The sequence below is a fragment of the Indicator indicator genome, chromosome 2 (assembly GCF_027791375.1).
Source record: "Indicator indicator isolate 239-I01 chromosome 2, UM_Iind_1.1, whole genome shotgun sequence".
NCBI lineage: Eukaryota > Metazoa > Chordata > Aves > Piciformes > Indicatoridae > Indicator > Indicator indicator.
The window spans coordinates 39,748,079-39,771,624 of NC_072011.1; the positions used below are offsets into that span (position 1 = coordinate 39,748,079).

Below are 23,546 nucleotides of genomic sequence, written 5' to 3' on the forward strand. Positions count from 1 at the left end.
GGTGCTATGATCAGCTTTTGATCTGGCCCAGTGAGAACAACTGCTGATTAAGAAACCTGACATTGCCATACCATTGGTCTTTGCAAAGGATTGTACTACAATGAAGAAGGTGAGAAAGGGCAGTCAAAGCCAAATTCTGGCAAAACCCCACAAGCCAAACAGCTTTTACTAGTACAGCATGCAGTCTCTGGAAACAGATTTCACCCTTCAATAAATCTTCTGTTTGCCTGTGCAAAACTCTATTCAACTGACTTTGTGAAAATGAATTGGAATCCTGAATTAAAATGCTCTGAGCATCCCTTTTTACAGTCTGTTATACTTTTTTTTCCCCTCCACTTTGTCAGCCGAAAACACAGTGCTAAAGACAGTAATAAGATGAATGAGAAATGTCTGACTATACTAGGAAGACTTAAGTACATCAGGTTTCCCAAAACTCTTACCAAATCTTGGAAAGTATCAAACAGTGGTGACCTTTTTCAACAGTGCTTTAGTAAAAGACTATGTGATTTATACCAGACCTCTGGAAGCAAAAATCACTGTGGCCAATCCTAACTTGACCCCAAAGTCAGCTAGGCTAAATGTGAAAACAAATCTTCTTTCCTCAGTGTGGTAAAGGCTGCATATGCCCAGAATTAGGCCCCAAATATTGCCAATACATGTCCCTACACGTTTTGCTCAACCCCCCTTTCCCCTCCTTCTGGAGTGGGCACTCAGCACAGAGCTGAGGGGAAAAAAACGGTCAGGCACCAACAAGCCAGGGCAAACAACCCAACCTGCCTTGTTTGGGGTAAACAAGATCATGCACCCACCTTATGGGATGCTTGTGCTGTGCTTGTGCTTCTTCCAAGTATGGGCATATTCTGACCACAGAGCTTTGCCATTGGCTAATGATGTGCTGACCAAGTGTTTGACTATCAGCTAAACCCAAGCCTCGAGCAAATTATAAATATTACCCAAATTGTAAACAACTCACTCTTGCTCTTTTGCTTCTGCACTTGCTCCTTTCATGTGCTCTGCCCCCGTGCACATGTTCTGCCTTTGCCTGCAGTCTGGAGAGAAGCCTTGCTACCTAGGAAGTGGCCTCATGTCTCAGTTTACCGAAGAACCAGCAAAGAGTCCTTCACATAAACTGCACTGAAACTACAGCCAGCTTAGTGTCGTACCCCAGTCCTGCCGGTAGGAAGAAGCTGCCTAACCACACCCTGAAAGGTCAGAGCCCTGTTGGCCAAGACCAGGAAGAATTACGACCTTGCCTGAGTTATGAGAGAATCTATGCCCCTGTCAGCTGGGGAGAACTTGCCTGAGTTCCTTTCAGCAGTTCTAACCACATCTGCTGCAAGCACAAAAGCTGCAGACCTGTGAGCCAAAGTGCACCCACTGCTTAGAAATGCCAGAACCATGCCTAGCCCTTCCTGTGCTGGCTGCTAAGTTGCGGGAGAAGGAGCTGCACATCACTCCACACCTGAGAGTCAAGTGCCAGGGCGATCCTGAGTACCATCTGTGCCCTGCCAGGACCATGTGTGAGTGTCCCAGACCGCTCACTCATTTCAGAGCTGAGCCAGGAAAAGCCACTCTGTGCCACACCCTCCCCCCCATCACTCACTGGGAGGGGAACTGCTCCCCCACAGCATCCTGCAGACTCTGCAGACTCTGCAGGACTGCCAGCACTGGGAATCACCTGAGAGCCTGTTTCAGGTGAACCAGCCTCCAGTGCACCCCGGTGGAGTCCACACCGCACCCCTGTAGCAGCGGGAGAAAGCTGCCTCACCCATGTCAAGAAGGGACTGCCCCTGGGAGCCAACCACAGCCTGCCAAGCCCCTCGAGCCTCAGCAGCGACCAGCTTAGCAACAAGCCTTCACCATTGAAACTATATCTTTTTCAGTGTTCACAGGTATAACACCAGTTTTGGTTCTGTTTAAAATCCCTGCACTTTAGCCCACGTGGTATTGTAACCTGTGGTTTATAATGCAGCAGCCCAGAATGCCCTGAGGCATAATTCGTGAGTAAAAATTGGTTTAAGTCCCTTTGAAAGGTTCCTCTAATTGTATGTACCTTGATCGCTAGCCTCACCACTGTATTCAGCTTGCAGGTGTCTTGCCAATTCAATCCCTGATGGACAAGCAGCAAATTGCACCCTAGTTCTTACTGAATAACTGTTTTTCTAATTTGGTTCAAAATTGTTAAACTGTGCCAGTTTCTGGAGAGTACACCCACGACTGTACACTAGAATTTGCATATATGTATATATATATACACTGTTAAAATACTATTACTAATTTTTGATATTAATATTACTTAATATTATTATTATTAATGTTTCATAATCTTATTAATAACCATGACAGTCATCCTTTTTTCTTTTCTAATTTCCTCACACAGGACAACACAGCCTTCCCCGCTTCAATCACAGTTAGACTACACAGAAAAAAGCAGAGGGCCAAAAGGAGCATTATCTTTATCACTCCATCTACAGGTACCAATATAGAGAAGTGATAAATAAACTTTGAAAAAAAAAATAGGATAGCACCCTACCATAATCCCTACTCCAAAGAAGTATTTGGAACCAATGTCACAGCTGTCAGTCTACATGTGGGGTAATTATCACAGCATTATGGTCTGCAGTTTAGGAGCAAAGAATTTTTCAAGTCTCCCTCACACTCATATGACCATCCACATCACATGAACAGCCAAAATCTGTATCAGTAAATCAACACAGAAATCTACTCATACAGTCTGCTAAAACTAATGAGGATATCACCAATTTCACTGAGCTAGGATTAAGATCTAGGTTCCATAGCAGAACCTGAAAGTATGCAAATGACAGTAAGTTTTTAAAAGCTGACAGCCCCATAAGTTAAAACAAAATGTTATTCAAGCCTATACTTGCATTTATTTGTACTATGAAAATCTGTACTGTTTCAGGTCAGAGATTCACAGATTGCATCAGGCTACAAGGGACCCTCAAAGGTTATCTTGTCCAACCCCTCTGCAGTCAGCAGGGACACCTCCAACTAGATCAGGGTACCAAGGGCCACAATGAGTCTGATCTTCAATGTCTCCAGGGATGGGGCATCAACCACATCCCTGGGCAACCTGTTCCAGTATTTTACCACTCACATTACTATCTCATCATGACAGTCACAGAAGGCAAGAATTAAAAAAAAAAAAAAAATCATTTAATCAACCCTTACTAAAGCAAATGCTAATCTATGGCTTTGATGTTCATTATGGAAGTCCTGCATAGATGCTGCAAATGTTAAATGTGACCTTATATGATATAGTGCAACAAACTACATGTATTAGTCAGGAAGTGGTGATTGTCACTGAAATGAAACAACAGTTAAGAAAAAAAACCCAGTGCAATATGAATGCAGTGGGGTATATTGAGATGATATGTACAGTTTCCAAAAGAAATAGCTCAAATGAGAAATACGCCATGAGAAAACATCTGGGAGTGTATGACAGAAATGGAAGCTGCAGTCAGCTGTTGGACACAGTACAGTATAAGTGCCTAAGAAATGACTGGTGAGAGAAAGAAGCTCTTCAAAGGCAGGACAGTAAGCACAGAACAGAACAAACTTCAGCAACTCACTTTTGCATAGCTAATGCTGATATTCAAGAATACAGTGTGAAAAGCAAAATAAAAAGCTCTTTGGAAAAGTTGGTGTCATTCCTTATTCAAATCAACTTGCTGAGAGCTGCTTACTGGAAGTTAAAAAATATGACCTGAAAAACTGTTGAAAGATTATTTTGCATTAAGTCTTGTTGCAGATAAGGACAAAGCCAAAGGTTATAAAGTATCAGAGCAACTTTACAGTTTGCAGGCACTTCATAGTGACTAGCACTAGAACTAGATGGAGGAAAAGGACAAAACTGTAATTCATTGCACATTAGCAGTTATTACTTTTAGAAGCCTCCAAGTGATCTTTTACAGCATAGACCATGCAAGAACATTTTCTTTTGGCAAGATTCTTCACAGCACTAAAGATAACGCCATAAGGATAGCCATCTAAGCCATCAAAGATTAAGAATAAAGCAACTTTTATATTACAAGCACAAGCAACATTTTCCTAAAAGTATAAAAATTTTTAAAAAAAATTAAAAATCAAGAGTTAAGCTTGCAAAACAATTGTTTTAGTTTTTCATATACGATTACTTATCACTATGTCATTTACACAGTACTTAAAAGCACCTGTTGTGTTGGCAAATCACAAAATTTTATCTCTTGAAAAACTTCTTGGTGAATTATAAATTTTTATACCTAGATCTTCACTGTGACATTCTCCCAGAATTTACCAAGCTGATATGGCAGTCTTCCTGACTCAGACAATCTCACAACATGTAAGTATCTTTAACTTCAGTTATGGATGAAAAATAAAGTTACCAAAAGGTCCAAGGTCATCCAGAAAGTTTGTGCCAGAATAAATAACCGAAATCAAGGTTTACAACACCAGAAATCACCCTTGCTCCCTTCTAATTATCAATTACTTACATCTTATTCTTTGATTCAATGTGCATTATCATTTTTCTATATATTCAATTCATACAGTAGATGAAAAAACAACCATCCAACCAAACCAAAACAAAACCAACTTACTGAATAGCACCATCTTCCGTTTAGGTAATATAAAAAAGGATCTTCAGGCTTAAGTTCAATTGCTTTGTCTAGGTGCTCCTATTAGAAAAAAAATCATCGTCACTTTAGATATTTGTTTGGCAAGTATGTTTACATTCAAAGAAGTTTATTGCATATCATAAACAAATTCAGAAAGCCTCCTCTGCTGCAATTTATTTTTAACATCCAAAAAATATTTTAACAAGCAAACCCCTTCTTCTTAGAGGGAAACCATGAACAAAATTATTCAGCAATTTTGCACACAATGCAAGAAGGTTTAAAAGTAACAAAACAGCTTCAAAGTTCAATCAAAGAACTCAAGATCTTTTGTCTAAAAAAGGCAACAACTTAAATTAAATTAATTTACAGTTAGCTTTAGGAAACTGTCACACACCAAATCAGCGAGAAAGCAATCATTCTCTTTCTTTGAAGGATCTTACATGCCAGCCACCATCGAAGCATAGTGCCTTCCACCTGGAAATGTGACTGCCCCAGTGAAGTGGTACAACATAACAAATTGTTACTATAATGCGAAATTCAGAAAATATCATTCTGTTTACACTGAAAACATAAAATTTACAAAGCATTTAATGAGGTGTTTCTTTCAAACCACTTCCATTACACATCATGGGCATCTTTATTTCACTCTCTAACTGATTAAAGAAAGGCTTATTGCGCAACCTCAGTTTGAAGAAAAATGAACTATTTCACCTCTAACTACTATTTGCCTCTCAAAATAAATTGCACGTCTAAAGTTCTTTTTTTTCCTCCCAAATAGCTGTTTTTCTAATTAAGCCAGTCACTAAAAAAACTGTTACATAGATATAACAGCCTATTATTCATCATTTTGTCCACTAACTCTTCAGACAGAAGGTATGTTTTCATGCTATTATTTTTCCAAATCCTATCATTTCCAAAAGATTCATGCCAATTTCAGTAATTACTTCTGAAGAGGAAAACCTCCCTGAAAAAGTTATGGCCAACACTGGGGCGGGGCGGATCCTTTTAAACTGAATCCTTAAGCAACTGCAGTGCTTGGTTGTCATTTTCACTTTGTTCCCAGCTTGTTCCACTGCTCTGGGCTTAGCTCACTTGGCACAGCTCAGATGTAATTAATGCTCTCTCATAGGAAAGCTCTGCGACACTCCAAGCTCTAACACAGACATGATGTGATAGAGACCCATCCCAGACACTCCCTTGGAAGTGTCTGCTGCCTCTAACTGACACCTAGAAAGTAGGGAACTCAGCTCAGAGGGCAAGGGATGGAAAGCACCTAAGCAATGGCAAGGACAAGGAGGGAGACAGAACATGTAACACAAAGTGCTAACCAAAAAACACAATTACCTTTGAAAGGACAGTGTTAAGTACTTAATGGTGGTATGAAGAACAATTGCAGAACTGTGTTAGTTCATCCCTTAATATTTCATATGTTTTCATTTTCTAAACACAACTGTTACTCCCCTTTACTCCAACCTCTGACTGCAAAACAAAACTGAAATCTTAATTGCTGTTTCCCAGAATCCTACCTCAGTTCTTATATTTTGTAAGTATATCCTCTAGTTGCATACATAAAACCAACTTCTTCACTTTAACATCAGCACCAAATTAGGCCTGTGAGACTGAATTACTGCGTTGAAAAAAAAAAAAAAAAGCTGTCTTAGGCACTGTATAAGGAAATAGTTTAAAGGAATAGCTTATAAAAAACCAACCCAAAACCCTACAAAAACATACCTTAAAGAGATAACCATTCCTGATTTTGTTTTGTACACTTTCAAACTGAGACATATAGCCACACATAATTGCAAACCTGAGAGGGGAAAAGAAAAACACACACACATACTTTTCATGATTTAAATTAACCTTTGAAGAAAATTACAAAATATTTCAATACCTAATTCACAGATTAACACCTGGTTTTCTTCCATCTTGGCTGGGTAGAGGTTTGGCATGAACTGTACATTATTCAGGAGCAGATAAATGAAAAAAAAAAAAAACAAATAATGGAAACAAGTTTAAATGGCACTGTTTGGTCTGTCAGTGAAGCAAAAAAACCCAGGGATCTCTCTTACAAAATGTCTACTGTGACACTTCCAGACTCTTTCCAGCATTGACAGCAGTTTAACTGGACACGTTGTGCTTGCATTGTAATGCACTGGGAATGTCTGGCAGTGCACTGTCACAGTGCCTCACCCAGGAAGGCAAATCCTTTGGGCATGCTTGGCTGGAAGCTATACAGACCTCAAAAATCATCCAGAGTTGCCCTCTACCCTTCTGAAGCACCCCAGAGTGCTCTGGCACCTCCAACATTCCTTTAATATGTTTTAAATTATTTAAAAACTTACACACATATTCTGCTCTAATATGATCACCACTGCTATTACTAATTGCCTATCGCTAAGATTATTATAACTACTATTATTAAGTGGGGATACTGACAGTGATAAAAGAAATGTGAGCTAATTTCTATTAAAAATTTGCATTGTTAAGCAGGTATAACTGAAAATATTTTCAGAGTTCTCTACTGATAAAGGTTCAGATTTCCCAACCAACAGTATTGTCTTAGTGACACTCTACCTAGACTTCTGTTGCTCTTTACTTGTTATATCAACAGCTGTGAAATATAGTATGCATAAGGAAACTCTTGCATATATGATGATTGTACTTTCCTTGGACAAATTTTCATTGGTATTAAGACAACTTTGGATTTCTGTATGAAACTACCAGAATCACCACAGATATATATATTTAAGCAGCAGTATCAAATTAAAACAAAAAATTAATCCTAAAAGAGGGAAAGCACAGTGAAGTCCAGAGGAAAACATGATAGTTATGCATGAAACTTACCAAGTCAGTTTAGTAACAGACCTGCAATTTGTATGGTGCACACAGTTTTTAAGCATTACTAAAGCTCAGCTTTCTTGAATTTCTGTATGTAATGTAATTGCTCAAGCTCCAGTGAATCCTCATTAAAATAACACTAACCTAACCAAATAAATTATTTTATTGCTTACAGTTATATCTAATGGTTTTAAGTTAGCAATATCCATGCTACAGATTGTTGCATTTTTAGTCAGTAAGTGTTCCCAGGTAAGGCATATGAGTCAGCATAATAACAGTAGTTGAATTTGTAAGGGCTCCAGACAGACTGTCAAACACTGTTGAGCAGGATGTATGTTGTGACCAATGTGCACTGAACAAAATCCAGCTAATGGCACCACTACTTCTGACAGTTAAAGCTGCAGTGGGAGCACATTTCATATGGGAACCGGCTACAACAGAGGGAAAAAGCAAGGGGTGGGGGTCAGGAAAGTTCAGGTCTTAAGAAAGAGGGGAAAGGTACTGAAAAACTTTGTTAGGCTTAAGTAACTCAGGCTACATTTCCCCTATTCCGTTCACTCATTAAGTGCTAATCAGATAAACTCAGCATACCATAGCTAAACGGATTGCAGCTACAAAAGAAAACAATGAAAAGCGAACAAGCTAATCCAGCATCTTGCAGTATTTCCCAGTCTGTGCGTGACAAGAAATAGGGCCTTAGTTTAAACCAGTTCAAAGAAAAACTTCTACTTACAGCTAAAATCTCTGGGAAGGGAAGTCCCAGTTAAACTTTCAATGAATGAAAAACAAGTCAACATACTAACTTTAAATACTTTGGGTTTTTTTTCTCCCCTCAAATTGAAAATAAGAATGTCTTTCATGTACTAGCATGGGGTTTTTTCTATTTTATACTTTTGAACTGAGCGAGGCAAGGAATTGGCATAAACCAAGTATTTATTTATTTATTTTTATTTTAACATCCTATGGCATTTTAGATATTAATTTCATTTCTAATAAACGGGCGGAGGGTTTTTTTTTCAGAAAAGATTTTTAGTTGTTTTAAATTATTTTCAAAAAGTTAAAAAAACAAGGCAAATGTTATTTTCAGTGATGGAAAGAGTAATATTAAGAAGATGGCCACAGAAAACGAGGAAGGAACTAACTAGAAATGCTTCCAGCAGGTTCTTGTCATTCAACCCCAAACCACCTATGCAGATTTAGGGCCCAGCCTCCGGCAGAGCCAGCAGCCCGAGGCAGGAGCGTGGGTACCGTGGAGCAACAGCCAAGCTCCCCGCAACTGTTCTCGCCGCTGCCACCTGCCCCATCTCGTGGTGACATTCGGCCACAGCAGGCAGCCTCTGGGTCTGGGTCCTCTACTGTTTCCAGATCATCACCTTGCACGCTATTATAAAAATTATGGAGGGGAAACGACTTTTTTCTTTTTTAATCACACAAGAATGTGCCAATATCCACTGCAACGGGTAACATGCACGTGTCTTGTATTAGAGCAAGAGATACTGGTTTTCCTCACAATCAGCGCTTGCCTTCTGCCCTTTGAACATCAAGACTAAAATACCATTTTACAGTATCTTCCCAGAGAAAAATAGTTATACCATATAAATGCTGCAAGGAAGTGACCTAACTACTGAGCTAACGCTACTCCTGGGTAATGTAAAAAGCTAGCCACAGGTGCGCTCCTCTAAATAAACATGATGATCGTAACCTCACTGAGACAGACACAGTACTTCTGTTAACATAAAAAGTGTTATTTCCAGGTGGAAGAAAAGTTACTGAAATCAGTGTAGAAGCAGAGAGATTAATTATCCACAAATAACACTCCTTTTTTGAGCACAAACACAATCAAACTAACTCAGCAATAAGTCAGGTGCCATGTCCCTTTGCTACAATATCACTGAAAATGCGTTACAAGAAACTACAGCTGATAGAGATGGATGCCAAGTGCCTACCTGTCCCTCACATAGAGGGGTCCAGAGCAAGGTGAATTAACATCTTCCCTTCTGGTGTTCCAGGATTGTATTGTATGTACTCTAACAAGATAAAACTATAAGGGATGTAACTTACCTGCTGCTAAAGAAAGAACAGCAGGTTGATCCAGCAAGTTGTATCAAGCATGTTCACAAGCAATCTGAATTTTAATGCCAAAAATGCAAAGAGATGCTACCAACACTTAGATTTTGGCAACCCAGCCTATCCCATATGAGGCAGATGTACAGAAAAGATACAAAACCTCAAATCAAGATTAGGTCATATTATGACACTCAACTACAGCCTGTTTTATATTTTTTTCTGGATATATTTCACTGGGCCATAATCAGAAATAACACTGATCTTTCCAGGCTTCTTTCTATTTATATCCCCTTCCATGTATACCAACTCCAAAAAAAGGTCTTATTTTACACAGACTTCAGAAATGTGTGGGTACAGGGCTTACATTTAGAAGTGCAGGTCCACCTTTTAGCAGCTTAGTATCAACAAGGTTATTTTTTTTTTATTGTAATTGGAATGACTTTGTGAACAGGAGAGTTTGTGATATTTAGTAATAACAAATAATTTAATTCACCTCTTTCATACCTATTTTCCACTCCCTCCTCTTCACCTGAAACATTTGAGTGTGAGGTAGTACCAGTAAAGGCTAATGTGTGTGGGTTACAAGAGGATGGAGCACCTCTCCTACGGAGACAGGCTGAGAGAGTTGGGGTTGTTCAGTTTGGAGAGGAGAAGGCTCTGAGGAGACCCTGTTGTGGCCTTCTTGTATCTGAATGGGGCCTACAAGAAAGCTGGTGAGGGACTTTTTAGGATGCCAGGCAGTGACAGGATTAGGGGGAATGGATCCAAGCTAGAGGAGGGTAGATTTACATTAGACGTTAGGAAGAAGTTCTTCACAATAAGGGTGGTGAGACACTGGAACGGGTTGCCCAAAGAGGTGATCAAAAAATTCCAGGGATGGGGCTCTGGGCAACCTGATCTAGGTGGAAAGTGTCCCTGTCCATGGCAGGTGGCTTGGAACTAGATGATTCTTGAAGTCCCTTTCAACCCTGACAATTCTGTAATTATGTGAAAAGAAAGCTCATTTCCATTCCAGTTCCAAATGCACTCCTGCATCTCCCCATCTCGGTACAGCTCAGAATCCTGTGCATCCCATTTTATTTCTTAGCCATTGACTCCCTCACTCACCAGTTTCATGCATTTATGTATTCTGACAGTTTCTGCAATGCAGCCAGACCCTCAAGCTGTCTTTTTAATCTGACTTCAATGAGATATCAACTCCTATGTAGGGAGATTTTGAATTACTGTTTATGATCCTTGTTGCATTACTCTTCGAGACATCACTGTTTTGTGTACATAAAATTATGTCATTTTTCTACCACGGTATTTCATCTATAAAAATACTAAGTTTCATGGAAAACTATAGTATCAGCTTGATATCACCTTCCTCGTAGTGGCGAGGATATGGCAGCAGTGGCTAAGAATGTGAAAGACAGCCAACATACAAAGTAAAATGCACCAAGGTGCAAAGTGTTTAGCTGGGGTTTTGGTTACGGCCATTTTTTTTTTTTGTTGTTGTTGTTTGGGTTTTATTTTATTTTTTTCTTATTCTTGGATACAACTGTGTCTACATTGTAGAAATTGGCAGAAATACAGCTTTCATATTAAAAATTCACCAGAGCACTGAAGCTGAGCTCCTGGCAAATCTCATATGTGGCAGATATTTGCATAGGTAACACATACAAAAACATGAGAAACAAATGCATATTTTGGTTTAAAAAACAAAAAAACACAAACCAAACAAAACACAACATGAAAGTAAGGACATTTAAGAATCCAGGCTTAATAATTTATTGCAACACATACAATATACCAAAACAAGGGAAAATGGTGTCATAAATGCATATTCATAGAAGTTTACCACTGGAACATGTGGATGCCACATTCTCTGTTTGTGATGCTGTGAAACCCACAACTGTCTTAAAATATTGTGTGGCAGAAATTTAACTTTTATTTTTATAACAGACATTTTCAGTTGTGCAGATAAATGCAGATACATTACTAAAGAAATTAGCAAGACATAACCTTTGCAAATGTTGAAGCAGAGTGAAATAGCTTTCAGAGATAAATTATTCTTTAACAGAAACGTAATAGGGAGCACTAGGTTGTCAGAATTATTTCCTCTGCAACCATTCTGGCAAAAATCTTGTAGTAAATAGATATTTTCACATTTCAAACCTACCCTTGCACTTGCAGGAAGATGATGCAGTGTTTCACCAATGCAGTGCTATTTCAAAAACCTTTTCCTGCAGATGTATCATACTCCTCCTCACAGGCTGGGCTACAGACCTGAGGTCAGTCCCTTGTGAAGGGCTACTGTCATGCAAGTGCCAACATCTGCTGCCTCTCTTTGGTGGAGAGGAAAAGTGCTCACAGAGAAGAAAGATCAACAGATAGAGAACTTGGAGAAGGGGCCAGAAATGCCCTGAGGCACCACAACAACGTTTCTGAATTGAAATACTCCGCTGACCTGTCCAAAGAAAAAAAAAAGACCAAAAAACCAACAACCCAACCTTCCACTAGAACATGATTTCTTTTCTGGTGTGCACAAAGTGACTTTTATGAAATCTGATCACTACCCCCAGCAACCAGACAGTCCCTAATGCATGCCCTTTCACCACTGTATCATTTAAATGGTCTAACCAGAAATACAGAAGAAACTACACATCCCTCTCACCCACTTACTACAGAACAAGTTCCAGCTTTTCAGAAATACTTTATGCTATGAGGACAGGTTGAGGGAGCTGGGGTTATTCCTGGAGAAGACTCGGGGAAGGGGATCTTATATCTGCCTTCCAACACCTGGAAGGGAGCCTACAGGAAAGCTGGAGAGGGACTTTTCATAAGGGTGTGAAGTGACAGGACTAGGGGGAATGGTTTCAATCTGAGGGAGAGTAGGATTAGACTGGATTTTAGGAAGAAGTTCTTCAGTACGAGGGTGGTAAGATTCTGGAATAGGTTGCCCGGAGTGGTTGTGGTTCCCTGCTCCCTGGAGGTGTTTAAGGCCGGATTGGGTGACACCTTGTGCAAACAAGTCTACTTGAGAGGTGTTCCTGGCAGGGAGTTTTGGAGTAGATGATCTCTGAGGCCCCTTCCAACCTGGGCCATTCTATGACTCTATGAATTTGCCTTTCTGTAATTTAAATTCCAGATTATGTTTAAAAAGTAATTTACAGATTATTGACTAAATGTAAGCATAATTAACAGCAAAGATTACTGTAATTTTTTTTTTTGTGTTCTTATGAATCAAACACAGGGCAAATAATTACTAACCTGAAACTTTTTTTATACTAACTTATGACTGAAAGTATATCTGCACAAGGCTTCAACTCCTGAAAAGACTGTATGACAGAAACAGATGCTTGTAGTTTGTAAATTATCTGTCTCTTCTAAGTCTAAATAAGAGATAATTAAGAGCAGAAGGTTACATGTGTTTAGTTAGAAACATGGTAAGGATTTAATTTAAAAAGTTGTCAGTTGTATGAAAATATTGTGCAACTCATTCTGCAATTTTAAAGAGTTTTGTTTCACTAGAGAATTATTTTTATGCTACCGCACCCCAGATTATCTGACAAATTATCTCTTACAATTCTGCTACTGAAAATAACTGACATGTTCACTTTTTTTTGTGGGAAGTTTGTATAAAATCCCTTTGCCTGTACATGTCACCTAATATAAAAGTCCTTTTTCCATACAAGCTATGTTTTTCCTGCTTCCATGTAGCTCCACACATTTATCAAAATAACCAAGTTATATGGGTTTAAGGACTTGAGTTTATCAGGCTGGGTTGTAATAGCTCTAAATCTTAAAAGCTAATCCATCGATTGAACTTCAGGCAAAACTTAAACCCTGGGCTTGTGAAACTTTTTTCTGTACTTCCAAGTAACCCACATACACACGGTAGAGAAACGCCTTGGGGGCAGCTGTGGTGCAGAGGGAGTCTTCACTTAAAATTAGTAGGTTTTCACTTGGTAACCTCAAACTAAATGAGACAGGACTCCTATTAATAGGTAAATTCTACAGAGTAACCCAAACTTAGCAGCAGCACCATTTGTTTATGGAAAACAAACCAAAGCCCAGTGCAAAGAATGATGTAAGTAAATGTCATGAACACTGGCCACGTGCACTGATCTTTTTGTCCTTTGCAAAGCTTCTAACAAGTCCTCCTCAGCAGAAAAGGAGGTGTGGGGCTCCAGCAACAGCAGAGTTCTGAACCTCTTCCAAATGCATGAAGAAAAACACAGCAACAAAGTCCCCACAAACATAAAACCCTCATTTGTTTTGCAAAAGAACTTACAAGCGATTGTTTAGTTTTAAATAAAAGCACTATTAAGGTGCCACTGCATTTTGTGTTCTCTACAATTGTAAAGTTGTAAAGTGATGCCCTCCAAAGCCACCATAGCACTGAATAGTTCATGTAGCACTTTCAGTTAAAAGCTGCGTGATAAAAGATGCTCCACAGTCCAAGAGGAGCTGTGAGGATTCACCTCACAGCTATCACTTGGGAATCACTGACCCACAAAAAGATTTTAATTGAGGCTCGGAAAAAACAAGACCTGCAACTGGCTGATGCCAACTTTTGCATGTGAGTTCCTTCAGAACTTGAACAACTGACACCAGCTGAACAAAGCAACTTAAAATATTTACTCTGCCTTGCTTTAGGGTGGTCATACAAACAGTAAAAGGTTACAGCTATGTTTTGCCTTTCCAGTGTTTCTTTTTACTTCAGTTTTACTTCATCATTCAAGAAATCTGAAGGGTTTTGATCTCATTTGCAACTAAGTATGATCACATGTTTTCAAAAATCTGGCTTCAGATATGAAAATTATTCACAGCTGCAGAAGTTCATTACTAAAACCAACTGACTACTTCAAGATATTTTGCTCTGTTCTTTCTGCATATGAATAGTAGTTATGTGTCAGTATTCTGATCCACAAGTTGGCCAGTTTTATTATTGATATATCTTGAGATACAGTTTTATTACAAAAAGGTGATCCACTAAGAAGATATTGGCTTTTTTCTTTTTTGTTCTTAACAGAAGTAAATATGAAAAGACAAGACAACAGAACTCTAGGCCTATACTAGCAAGAGTTTGCTCCTGAGACTTTTCCACTACATTCTCCTGGGGAAGACAAAAGATACAATTCTATTTTCCAGACAGCTTATAGTAGTTCCATAAAACAGGAAAAAAACTGTTCTGGAAAACAGATGTTTTTGGCCAGTATAATTCCATCTACTCCAGGGTTTTATCAGAACAATTTTGTCTGTCAGGGTGTGACAAAAACACTTATATGGTAAACAGAGTTTTGAAGCAGCAGGCATAAGGTTCCAAAAGAAACTTCCAGAGAGGTCTACAGCCATAATACTTGCTTGACAGGTAGTGTGTATTTCTGATGAAGAAAATTAAACCATAAAAAAGTGCAATACTACAAAAAATTATATAGAAGAATTATTAAGAGACGATATTCAAAAGCACAGCAGTAAATGACCCTTTTAGATGCAGAGGAAAGGCAGGAAGTAGTTTTAAAGACTAATTCAGCTCCAGTGAGGTGTTCCCTAGTGACATAGAAATCCAAATGTAATTGACTCTAGAAGTGAAAGCAAGACCACAGGATTAAGCTAGGGTTATGGGATGGGTGTTAAAGATATAGATATACCAGAACTGGATGAAATATTTAAAGACATATCAGAAATGCTAAATACTAACTGAATTGCAACTTCACAAAATACATAGGAGGCAATAAAATGTTCTATAAACACAGCAGAAGGAAAAGAAACATAACTGAAAGTACAGAACAATCAGCAATGAGAAAATCAGGACAAAAGATTAAACTAACAAAGGTGAATTCAATTTCTTCTTCAATTACACTACTACCCCTCAAGGATTAACTGTAAGTAGAGAACAAGGAACAGGATCAGGAAAAAGAACAGGCCTATCATTTAATCCTAGTTCATTTAGTAAGATATTAAGTAAGACAGTTTAATAGAACATCAGAAATAATGTATGAGTGAACAGTATAGATAGCAGCTACACCAAACAAGTTAAAACTTCAGTTGTGTTGATAGCAAATACCAAAACCCCTCAGAAATAATGAAGCACAGATTAGTAAAATATCAACCAAAACTTTCCTCAGTAAAGATCAGAAATCCAGCTTCCTCATAAGCACCTAATACAGAATGATAACATTACATGAAAAATGAGAAATCTGTCTAAAAATAGATGGGCTTATCTTACACAGGCTGAGATTATTTACCTTACACATCTTAAGAAAATTTTATGCAGGCAGTTGGATGAAAAGGAAGGATTTTGGTCTGAGACAGCACTGTTTTCACACTGAGTTTGCATTCATGCTGAGCTTCTCATCTGTGTATCTAATCTCTTATTACAGTCAATGAAGAAAGTTTTCAGTTCAAAGGATCCCTACCTGGATACAGATGTCTACAGCCACTGGAGATGTTGTAGAGTTTCCCACCACTTCCAGCTGCTAGCCTAAAAGGGTACAGACCCCCAAGGGTCCTGTGTCATATATGCCATGAAATGCAAATATCCTAGTGCATCAAATGGCACACATTGCATATCAATTCTCCACCCCCTCTAAGTCCCTCACTTACATATAGCTGCATATAATCGAGACAGCACATTTAAGTGTCAGTCTGGAGCTGGGTACTGTCCTTTATCTCTGAATTTAGGTAAAACTGGTAGATCATTCTTGTTTACGTGACTCTATGATTTTTGTATAAATATTTGTTATTTTTTTTCTTTTAAGTTTTGGGTTCTGTCTTAAGTATGTATTTTATATTACTTTTACGTATTATTTCTTCATGCCTTAATTGTACTGCATACACAGTCTTATCCATTTATCATTTTAGGTAACATTCTGTTTGTGTACAACTTTGAAAGCACAGTTTCTACAGGGAGGATTCCATTAAGTCTTATTTCCCATTCAAGGAGATTAACATGTAAAGCAACATTTAGATAAACTGGATAAATTTACATTAGCCAGACTTGAACAATCCAGATCTGATATATAGCTGACTACCAGAATCTCCTGGGTAGAGCAGACAGTCTCAGCAGAAAAGAAAAAGGCAAACATAATTGCTATCAAAAAAAAAAAAAAAAAAAAAAAGAGGGGGGAAAGAAAGGAGAGAGGTTACAGGGAAATCAGCATAACCTGACAACATCCCAGGGTAAATTATTCTGTAAGTGCAGAAGCTTATAAACTAGCTAACAAACACTTCGTTGTGAACCAACATAATCAAACAAATTATTTTCTACCAAGACAAATGAGTCTGGAATATTAGAGGATTGCAGCAAGTGGGATATAACTTGACCCTTCTGTGGTCTATCCTACCTGATGTTCCTCAAAAGCTAACCATGGAACGATCATTTAGAACAAATCACCTGTAGAGATGGTTGCAGAACCAGCTGGGTTCATGTGAACCTGAGCACCATCACAGATGTTCCACAAAGTTTTGTATTGGGTTCATTATCTTTCAGTAATTCCATCAGTGAAGTCAATGATTTCAAAAAACCCACAAAACGACAAAACACTTTTGAAAGTAAAACTGTAATCTGGGAGGGGATGTGAGCCTTTACAAACATAAAGGGCATTAATAAACCTGACAAATGGTTCAAAATGAACATGAATTCAAAGAAATGTGTATAGTACCTCTACCCAGGAACTAAAAAGAAATACACAGTTACAAAACAAGTCCATCTGGTTAAGCAGAAGCATAAAAGGATCTTCTACTGTGACCACAGACTGAACAGCAGTTGGCAGCCTACATAAAAACACACACATGTCTGTCTGGAGCATGTAAATCCATTCTGCTCAGTATTCAGAGCCTCAGTTAAGAGTAGCGTAATCAGTATGGGACATCACACTTTAAAAGTTATGCATAAGTCAGAAAGACTTCAGAAACAAGCATCAGGTAAAATACTTAGGAAAAAACCTGTAGTGCCCATGTACACACCAATAGAAAGCTACCAGTTTAGCAGTAACCCTGACAACTCACCTGCAACTCAGATACAAAAAGGATGAAAACTGGAAACCATACAGAAATCCATTGCCTGTTACAAGAAGAAGTAGCTTGCAAATTTTAAGACTGTCCTCTTAAATATCTCAAACAGGTTCTTTTAAGCTTACCTCTGCAATATCTCCATACACTCCTAATACTTCCCTTGCTAGATATGCCTGCCAGTACAGGATCTCACATCTGAAGCTCAGCAGACTACTTACATTTCCCTGAACATGCAAACTTTGGTCAATACAGTTTCTGCTATTGAAATTGTATTTATACTAGGGGATTTTGTTAGTCTTGTGGGCTGAGGGGAAAGGGATGGACAGAGGGGCAGGACTTGTGCTTGTATGTGATTTTGTGGTCGTTCATACATGTAACTCTAACTAAGAGGGGTAGGCAACAGTAGAAATGGCTAAAAAATTGCTTTCAGCAGGTGTTCAAGCACAGGGCTTCAAATCATCTTGCACTGAGGACTGAAGCTCAGACCTCTTCTGTTAGTTTTGCTGGCATTATGGCAACCTCTAGCTGATAGGAATTAAACAGATGGGAAGGACCAAAAGAAAAGGCTCTTGTCTTAAACCACCACATTATAGCCAGCTAGGGTCTAGGCTTCACCTCCAGGGAGGCATCATCACTACTTCCAAGACATGGGAAAGAGTAAATGCAAACCTGTCTGAGACAGTGAACCTTAGTCAAGATTCCCACCACGTATGACTTCTAGCACCCCATTGTTACAAAGCAGTTGTTTGGATTCCTAGTTGTTATAAGGAGCAGGAAACAAACAAACAAACAAAACAATCACAGAAATATGGCAATGCAGGCAGGAACAGTGTAGAACAATAACACAGCTATCTTTGAAGATTTGGAAAGAAAGATCAAGCCAGAGACTCACCTAATTAAATGAAAACATTTGCGTCTAATGAAGTATCTAAACTTGAGCTAGCTGACATGTGCTCCCTTTGTTTGCAATGGAGATGTTGTCAACTGAACCCCAGGAGAAATTAATCTCACTCTAATGCAGATGAGCAAAATGCAATTGGGTGAACTGCACTCCAGAAGTGACTACTTCTTTTTAGATTGTGAAGGGAGCCTGGGATAAAAGACTTGCTTTAGATATGTAAGGGTTAATGTGTAATGACAAAATTAATGAAGAACATAGAAACCAAAACGGGAAGGGAAAATTAGAAAAGAAATTATGAGCTCAGTAAAATTGGCTAATAAAACAGTAAGGTGAAGAATTATCATCTACAACTCAGCAGAATTATTTTTCATCTGATAATGATTCAATAAAAAATCACATTTGCAAAGAGTTTGTTAATCCTGGCAAGGGCTAAAAACTTCATTCAAGTTTCAAGCTTGGAGGAAAATGGTATGATAAAGTGAAAATTGAGAAACTAAATGAAACTTTTGTAGCCTTCTTACTGTCCATTTTTAATTAACAGACTTTAGATTATTACAAGAAAGGATAAAATATAAGGCCAAAATACATTATTTTGCAAAGTGTTGAAAAGGAACCTAAATGGAAAACTATGGTTTCTCTGAGCAATAATATACTGGTGTAAGCACACACTCTCTTCTACGTTTCATGGCATGTACTGAAGTACAGTTACGGAGTCACTTTACATGCTATAGTAAATGGTTCACAAAACACTTCAATGTATTTTTTAGCTGACATTGATGATAATTGAGTTCTGTAGAACTATGAGAAGATATTAATTAATAATTTATTAAATTTATGTCAAATTGCAGCATGACAAATGTAACTATTTAGAGCCAAAGACAGATGGGATTTTTTGTTGGATATGATAAATACGCAGAAGTTTGCAAAAATGCACGCTTTCTCAGACTTACCACTGGTGACTCTCAGCACTCTTGGCATCCAGCTGAACAGCCTTTTCAGCCTTAATCTTTCCTGTAAAGAGAATGCAATATATTAAAGAATTTATTGTACAGATTTTAGGCTACTCCCAAGAACAAAGCAAGCCAATATACTTGAGCTGCAAAAAGAAGAAATTGCTTCCTGTTCTTATAAACATTTAGATGGACAATGTAACATCCTGACTTTACACCTTTTACATACCCATACATACATATATCATAGATTCAGAGAATACTTTGAGTTGGAAGTGACATCAAAGATCATCTAGTTCCAACTTCCTCACCATAGGAGGTGACACCTTTCACTAGCTCAGGTTGCTCAAAGCCCTGTCCAGTCTGGCCTCAAATATTTCTAGTGAAGGGGCATCCACAACCTCTCTGGGAAACCTGCTCCAGTGTCTCACCACCCTCTCAGTGAAGTTCTTCCTCACATCTAATCTAAATCTATCCACTTTCAGGTTAAAGCCACTACCCCTCATTCTGTCACTACATGTCCTTGTAAGAAGTCCCTCTCCAGCTTTCCCATATGCCTCTTTTAGGTACTGGAAGGCTGCTAGAAGGACTCCCTGGACCTTTCTCTCCTCCAGGCTGAACAACCTCAACTCGCTCAGTCTGTCCCTGTAGGGTAGGTGTTCCAGCCCTCTGATCATCCTCATGGCTCTGGTCCATACCTGGTTCATGTCCGTCTCCTGTTTGGTGGCCCCAGAGCTTAATCCACTACTCCAGGCAGAATCTCACCAGACCAGAGCAGAGGGTAAGAATCACATATAAATATGTGCATATATATATAGGTGCGATTTTAGTATTTTCTCTTAAAATCCAGTTCAGGGGCAGTGAAATTAGGGAAGCATCAGACTGGACTGTCAAAGGAGGGCATGTTGTCTGTAAGATTGAAGACCTTTAAAAGCAGGTTAAAGAAGCACCTGTCAGAAGGACCAGCAAAGCTGTTTCCTGCTTTGGGTACAGGAATGAACTAGCTGAAGCTTCTTTCCAATACAAAGACTTCCATTACATTCCACTTTTAACTGAATAAAGATGACAGTAGGTGATTTGATCAAAACCATGGTTGCAGTAAGAAGTTCAGATGCGATGCTTGTTTGCAAAGTCTCAGCTGTAACCAATTACGACACACTGACATTTCTGTATTGCAAGTTAACTTCATAAAAACAAAGAACAGCATACATGGTTCTCCAACCCAGCAGAATGAAAAACCACAAAACTACTGCCAGCTTCCCCACGGTCTCCATCCCTCTGCACTACTTCCAAAAACTGAGATGAAAAAGGCTGTTGCCACCCACCACTTCAGGAGAATGAGCCAAACTAGGATGGCTACTCAACACCTAAGTCCCTATTTCATTCCATCATTCTTTATCTCCCCATCTTAACATTATGCCATTATCTTTCATCAGCTGAGGTTACCTGTAGTCATGGATAAAAGCAAAGGATCAAACAACAGAGTTTACTGTTTTAATTTAGCTTGTGTCATAATGCTCACTGCGCTGTGTCATTTCCAAATCCAGAAGCCAAGTTGCTACTAAAGCAAAGACGCCATCAATTCCATAGCTAAGACAGTGAAGTGTTTTGATGAGAAAATGATAGGGACTAGGACCTTGGATAAGCTGAGTTGGGCTATGGAATATGTAATGACAGCATAAATGCATGACACTGCCTTTAAGGATGACAAAGGATAGCCAAAATTTATTTGTCAGTGATATTGTCACTGCTGACGGAACAAGAAGTAGAAAACAGGAAAAGAGTCACAAAAGACAAAATAATCTGAACTTTGAATACACTTATAAAACATGGCCTTGGTGCAGCAGAAAAGGGAAGAAGCAATTAAGAAACAAAGGAGAGACAGAAGTATGAAGGCAAAAAGGACTACTCTAAGAACAGTGCATTAGTTGGAAGAGATGCAGGTTTTATTGTAATAAAGAGAAGCCCAAAACAAAAAGGCAGATGCAACCTGTACCTCTACCCAACATGTATTTAGACAGTGAAAGAAAGGGCAGTACTTTTAAAAGCAACAGTGATGTGAAGAAAAAAATCAGAACCTTTTTGAGGTTAAGCTGTCAAACAAGACACATAGGAAGAGAAGGCTGGAAGCAGCATTGTCACACACGCTTCTGTTTCTGGTCAACAGTTTTTCTAGATTCACAAAGTTTCATCCCCATCATCACCACAAAAGAAGCTGCTGGTATATAAGAGTGGTCCTTTCCCACAGTAGAGCAAAAAAAACAAACCTTGACATTTTTTAATTTCTCTCACTCTCCCAAAGATGTAATTAAGAAACCATGCTGGCAGCACCTGTCTTCTTTCACATTCTGCATCCCTCTGATTATCAACAAAATACAGAATTTTAAGGCACCATTCAGAGTCAACAGTCATCAACTGTGACCAACAATACTTAGCCTTCATTGACTGTGGATCTCTCCTATGAGGAAAGAATGGACTAAAGTTGTATGCTCTGGCAGTTCATTGCACAAAACATTATTGTGGTACAAATGCTCCCATTAGAAATCCTTGGATTGGAAAACTTAACCAAAGCTCAAAGCATGTTTCACTATGTTCAGATGGTATTCTATATAAACATTTTTCCTCTGCTTACCATCACTAACATACTTCCTCTTCTCCTCAGAATCAGTAGTCATCTCAAACAGATCCCCATAAGCACGTGCAAGCCTCCAAAGGAAGTCCACACAGTTTTCATACTGAAAGCATAAGAGAGCTGGTAATTTAAATCACATTCTGATGAGTTTAATATTTTCCTTTCATAATGCTAAAAGCAAGTTATCAGATCACATAAATCTTTGGCTATTTTGCATCTTTCTATACTACTACTACTAGTTTATGTGAGAACCAGATGATAACTTTCTCATGTCCAAAGGAGAATACAGCTTTCAGAAATACCTGGGACTAATTAGAGAGGTTTTATTTCAGAAAGGATTTTTAATTGTTTTTAATTAAAAAAAAAAAAAAAAGTAATCCAGTCAAGCATAAGCCCCTGAATGATGTGATGTTTGTTTTCTTTAAGAATGCCCTAAGGACCACACTCAATCACAATCAGTGCCTCATCTACCTTCCTGGGTATTTCAATATGTAAATGAAAATACAATGAGAACTACAGTTTGCCAGATCAGAAGAAACTGATACATTGACGTTAAGCACTGCACACCAAACCACCTTGAAATTTTATCTGGAGTTACCTATATGCAAGGTAAAGTCAAGGGAAACATTCACATGAAGTATCTACAGAAGCACATAAGGAGACTATGGCTCATAGTCTGATTTCTTGAGAACGCTTGGTCTGGTTGTTACTTAATTCCATCTGACCTTCTCACACAGACCATTCCAAACCCAGCAGAAGTATCATTTCCATAGAAAAATGCCCACGATACTTCTTTGTTGCATGCAAGAATACACACATCAAACCAAGCCTCGAAGTTATTGTGCCTGGATGGGATATATAATAATAAAACATATATGCCCACCCAAAAAGACTATTGACACCACCTTTAAGTATTGCAAAGTATAAGTTAATAACAACATAACATTAAATTTACCCATTAATACCTTGTCATCTTTCTCAATCAGCAATCTGAATCCCTCCTTTTTATCATCCTCTGAACCCTTGTGCAAGTTGTCTACCCGCTGTAAAAAATTAAGTAATTCTTCTTCTTCTTCTTCTGATTTCACAGCAGCATCAGATGATTTCATACATTCCTTTTCTTCCTCAGAGTCTCCTTCAGAATCAGTATGAGCTGTAAGGTAACTGAAATCACAGAAAACAATAACCATCTTTCAGAAAAATTTTGGTAAAGCACTGTTAAATTCAATTGCAAAAATTTCAGAGCACAATTTCTCCCAGTTTTCCAGCCTTAAAGGATTTTTTTATTCATGGCATTAAGCTTATTATGACTATAATTAAATTTTTATCTTCAAAGGGACAGTACAATCATATTCCAAACATAATAGGCAAGTAATTACACTGTCCTGCTGCCTAATACTGCATTTAAAAAAAAAATGCAGATACATATTAAAAACACATGTATCCTTGCGTTTCAAATTCAGAACAATTTAAATCATTAATGTGCATTAAGACTTGCTCTGTCACCCTGAATAAGCCTCTTCAACTCTTTACCTTATTTC

At 38.4% G+C, this 23,546-nt stretch overlaps 1 protein-coding gene across 1 annotated transcript in view; it reads right to left on the minus strand.

Annotated features, from left to right (window-relative positions):
* Positions 1-23,546, minus strand: part of RMDN2 (regulator of microtubule dynamics 2) — a 43,930-nt gene that overhangs the window by 14,628 nt on the left and 5,756 nt on the right. The window contains exons 2-6 of the mRNA XM_054396948.1: positions 22,971-23,169; positions 22,006-22,108; positions 19,374-19,434; positions 6,348-6,423; positions 4,599-4,676 (exon numbers count right to left, since the gene is read on the minus strand). Coding sequence (XP_054252923.1) covers positions 4,599-4,676; positions 6,348-6,423; positions 19,374-19,434; positions 22,006-22,108; positions 22,971-23,169 — 517 coding nt within the window. The remainder of the gene's footprint in view (positions 1-4,598; positions 4,677-6,347; positions 6,424-19,373; positions 19,435-22,005; positions 22,109-22,970; positions 23,170-23,546) is intronic.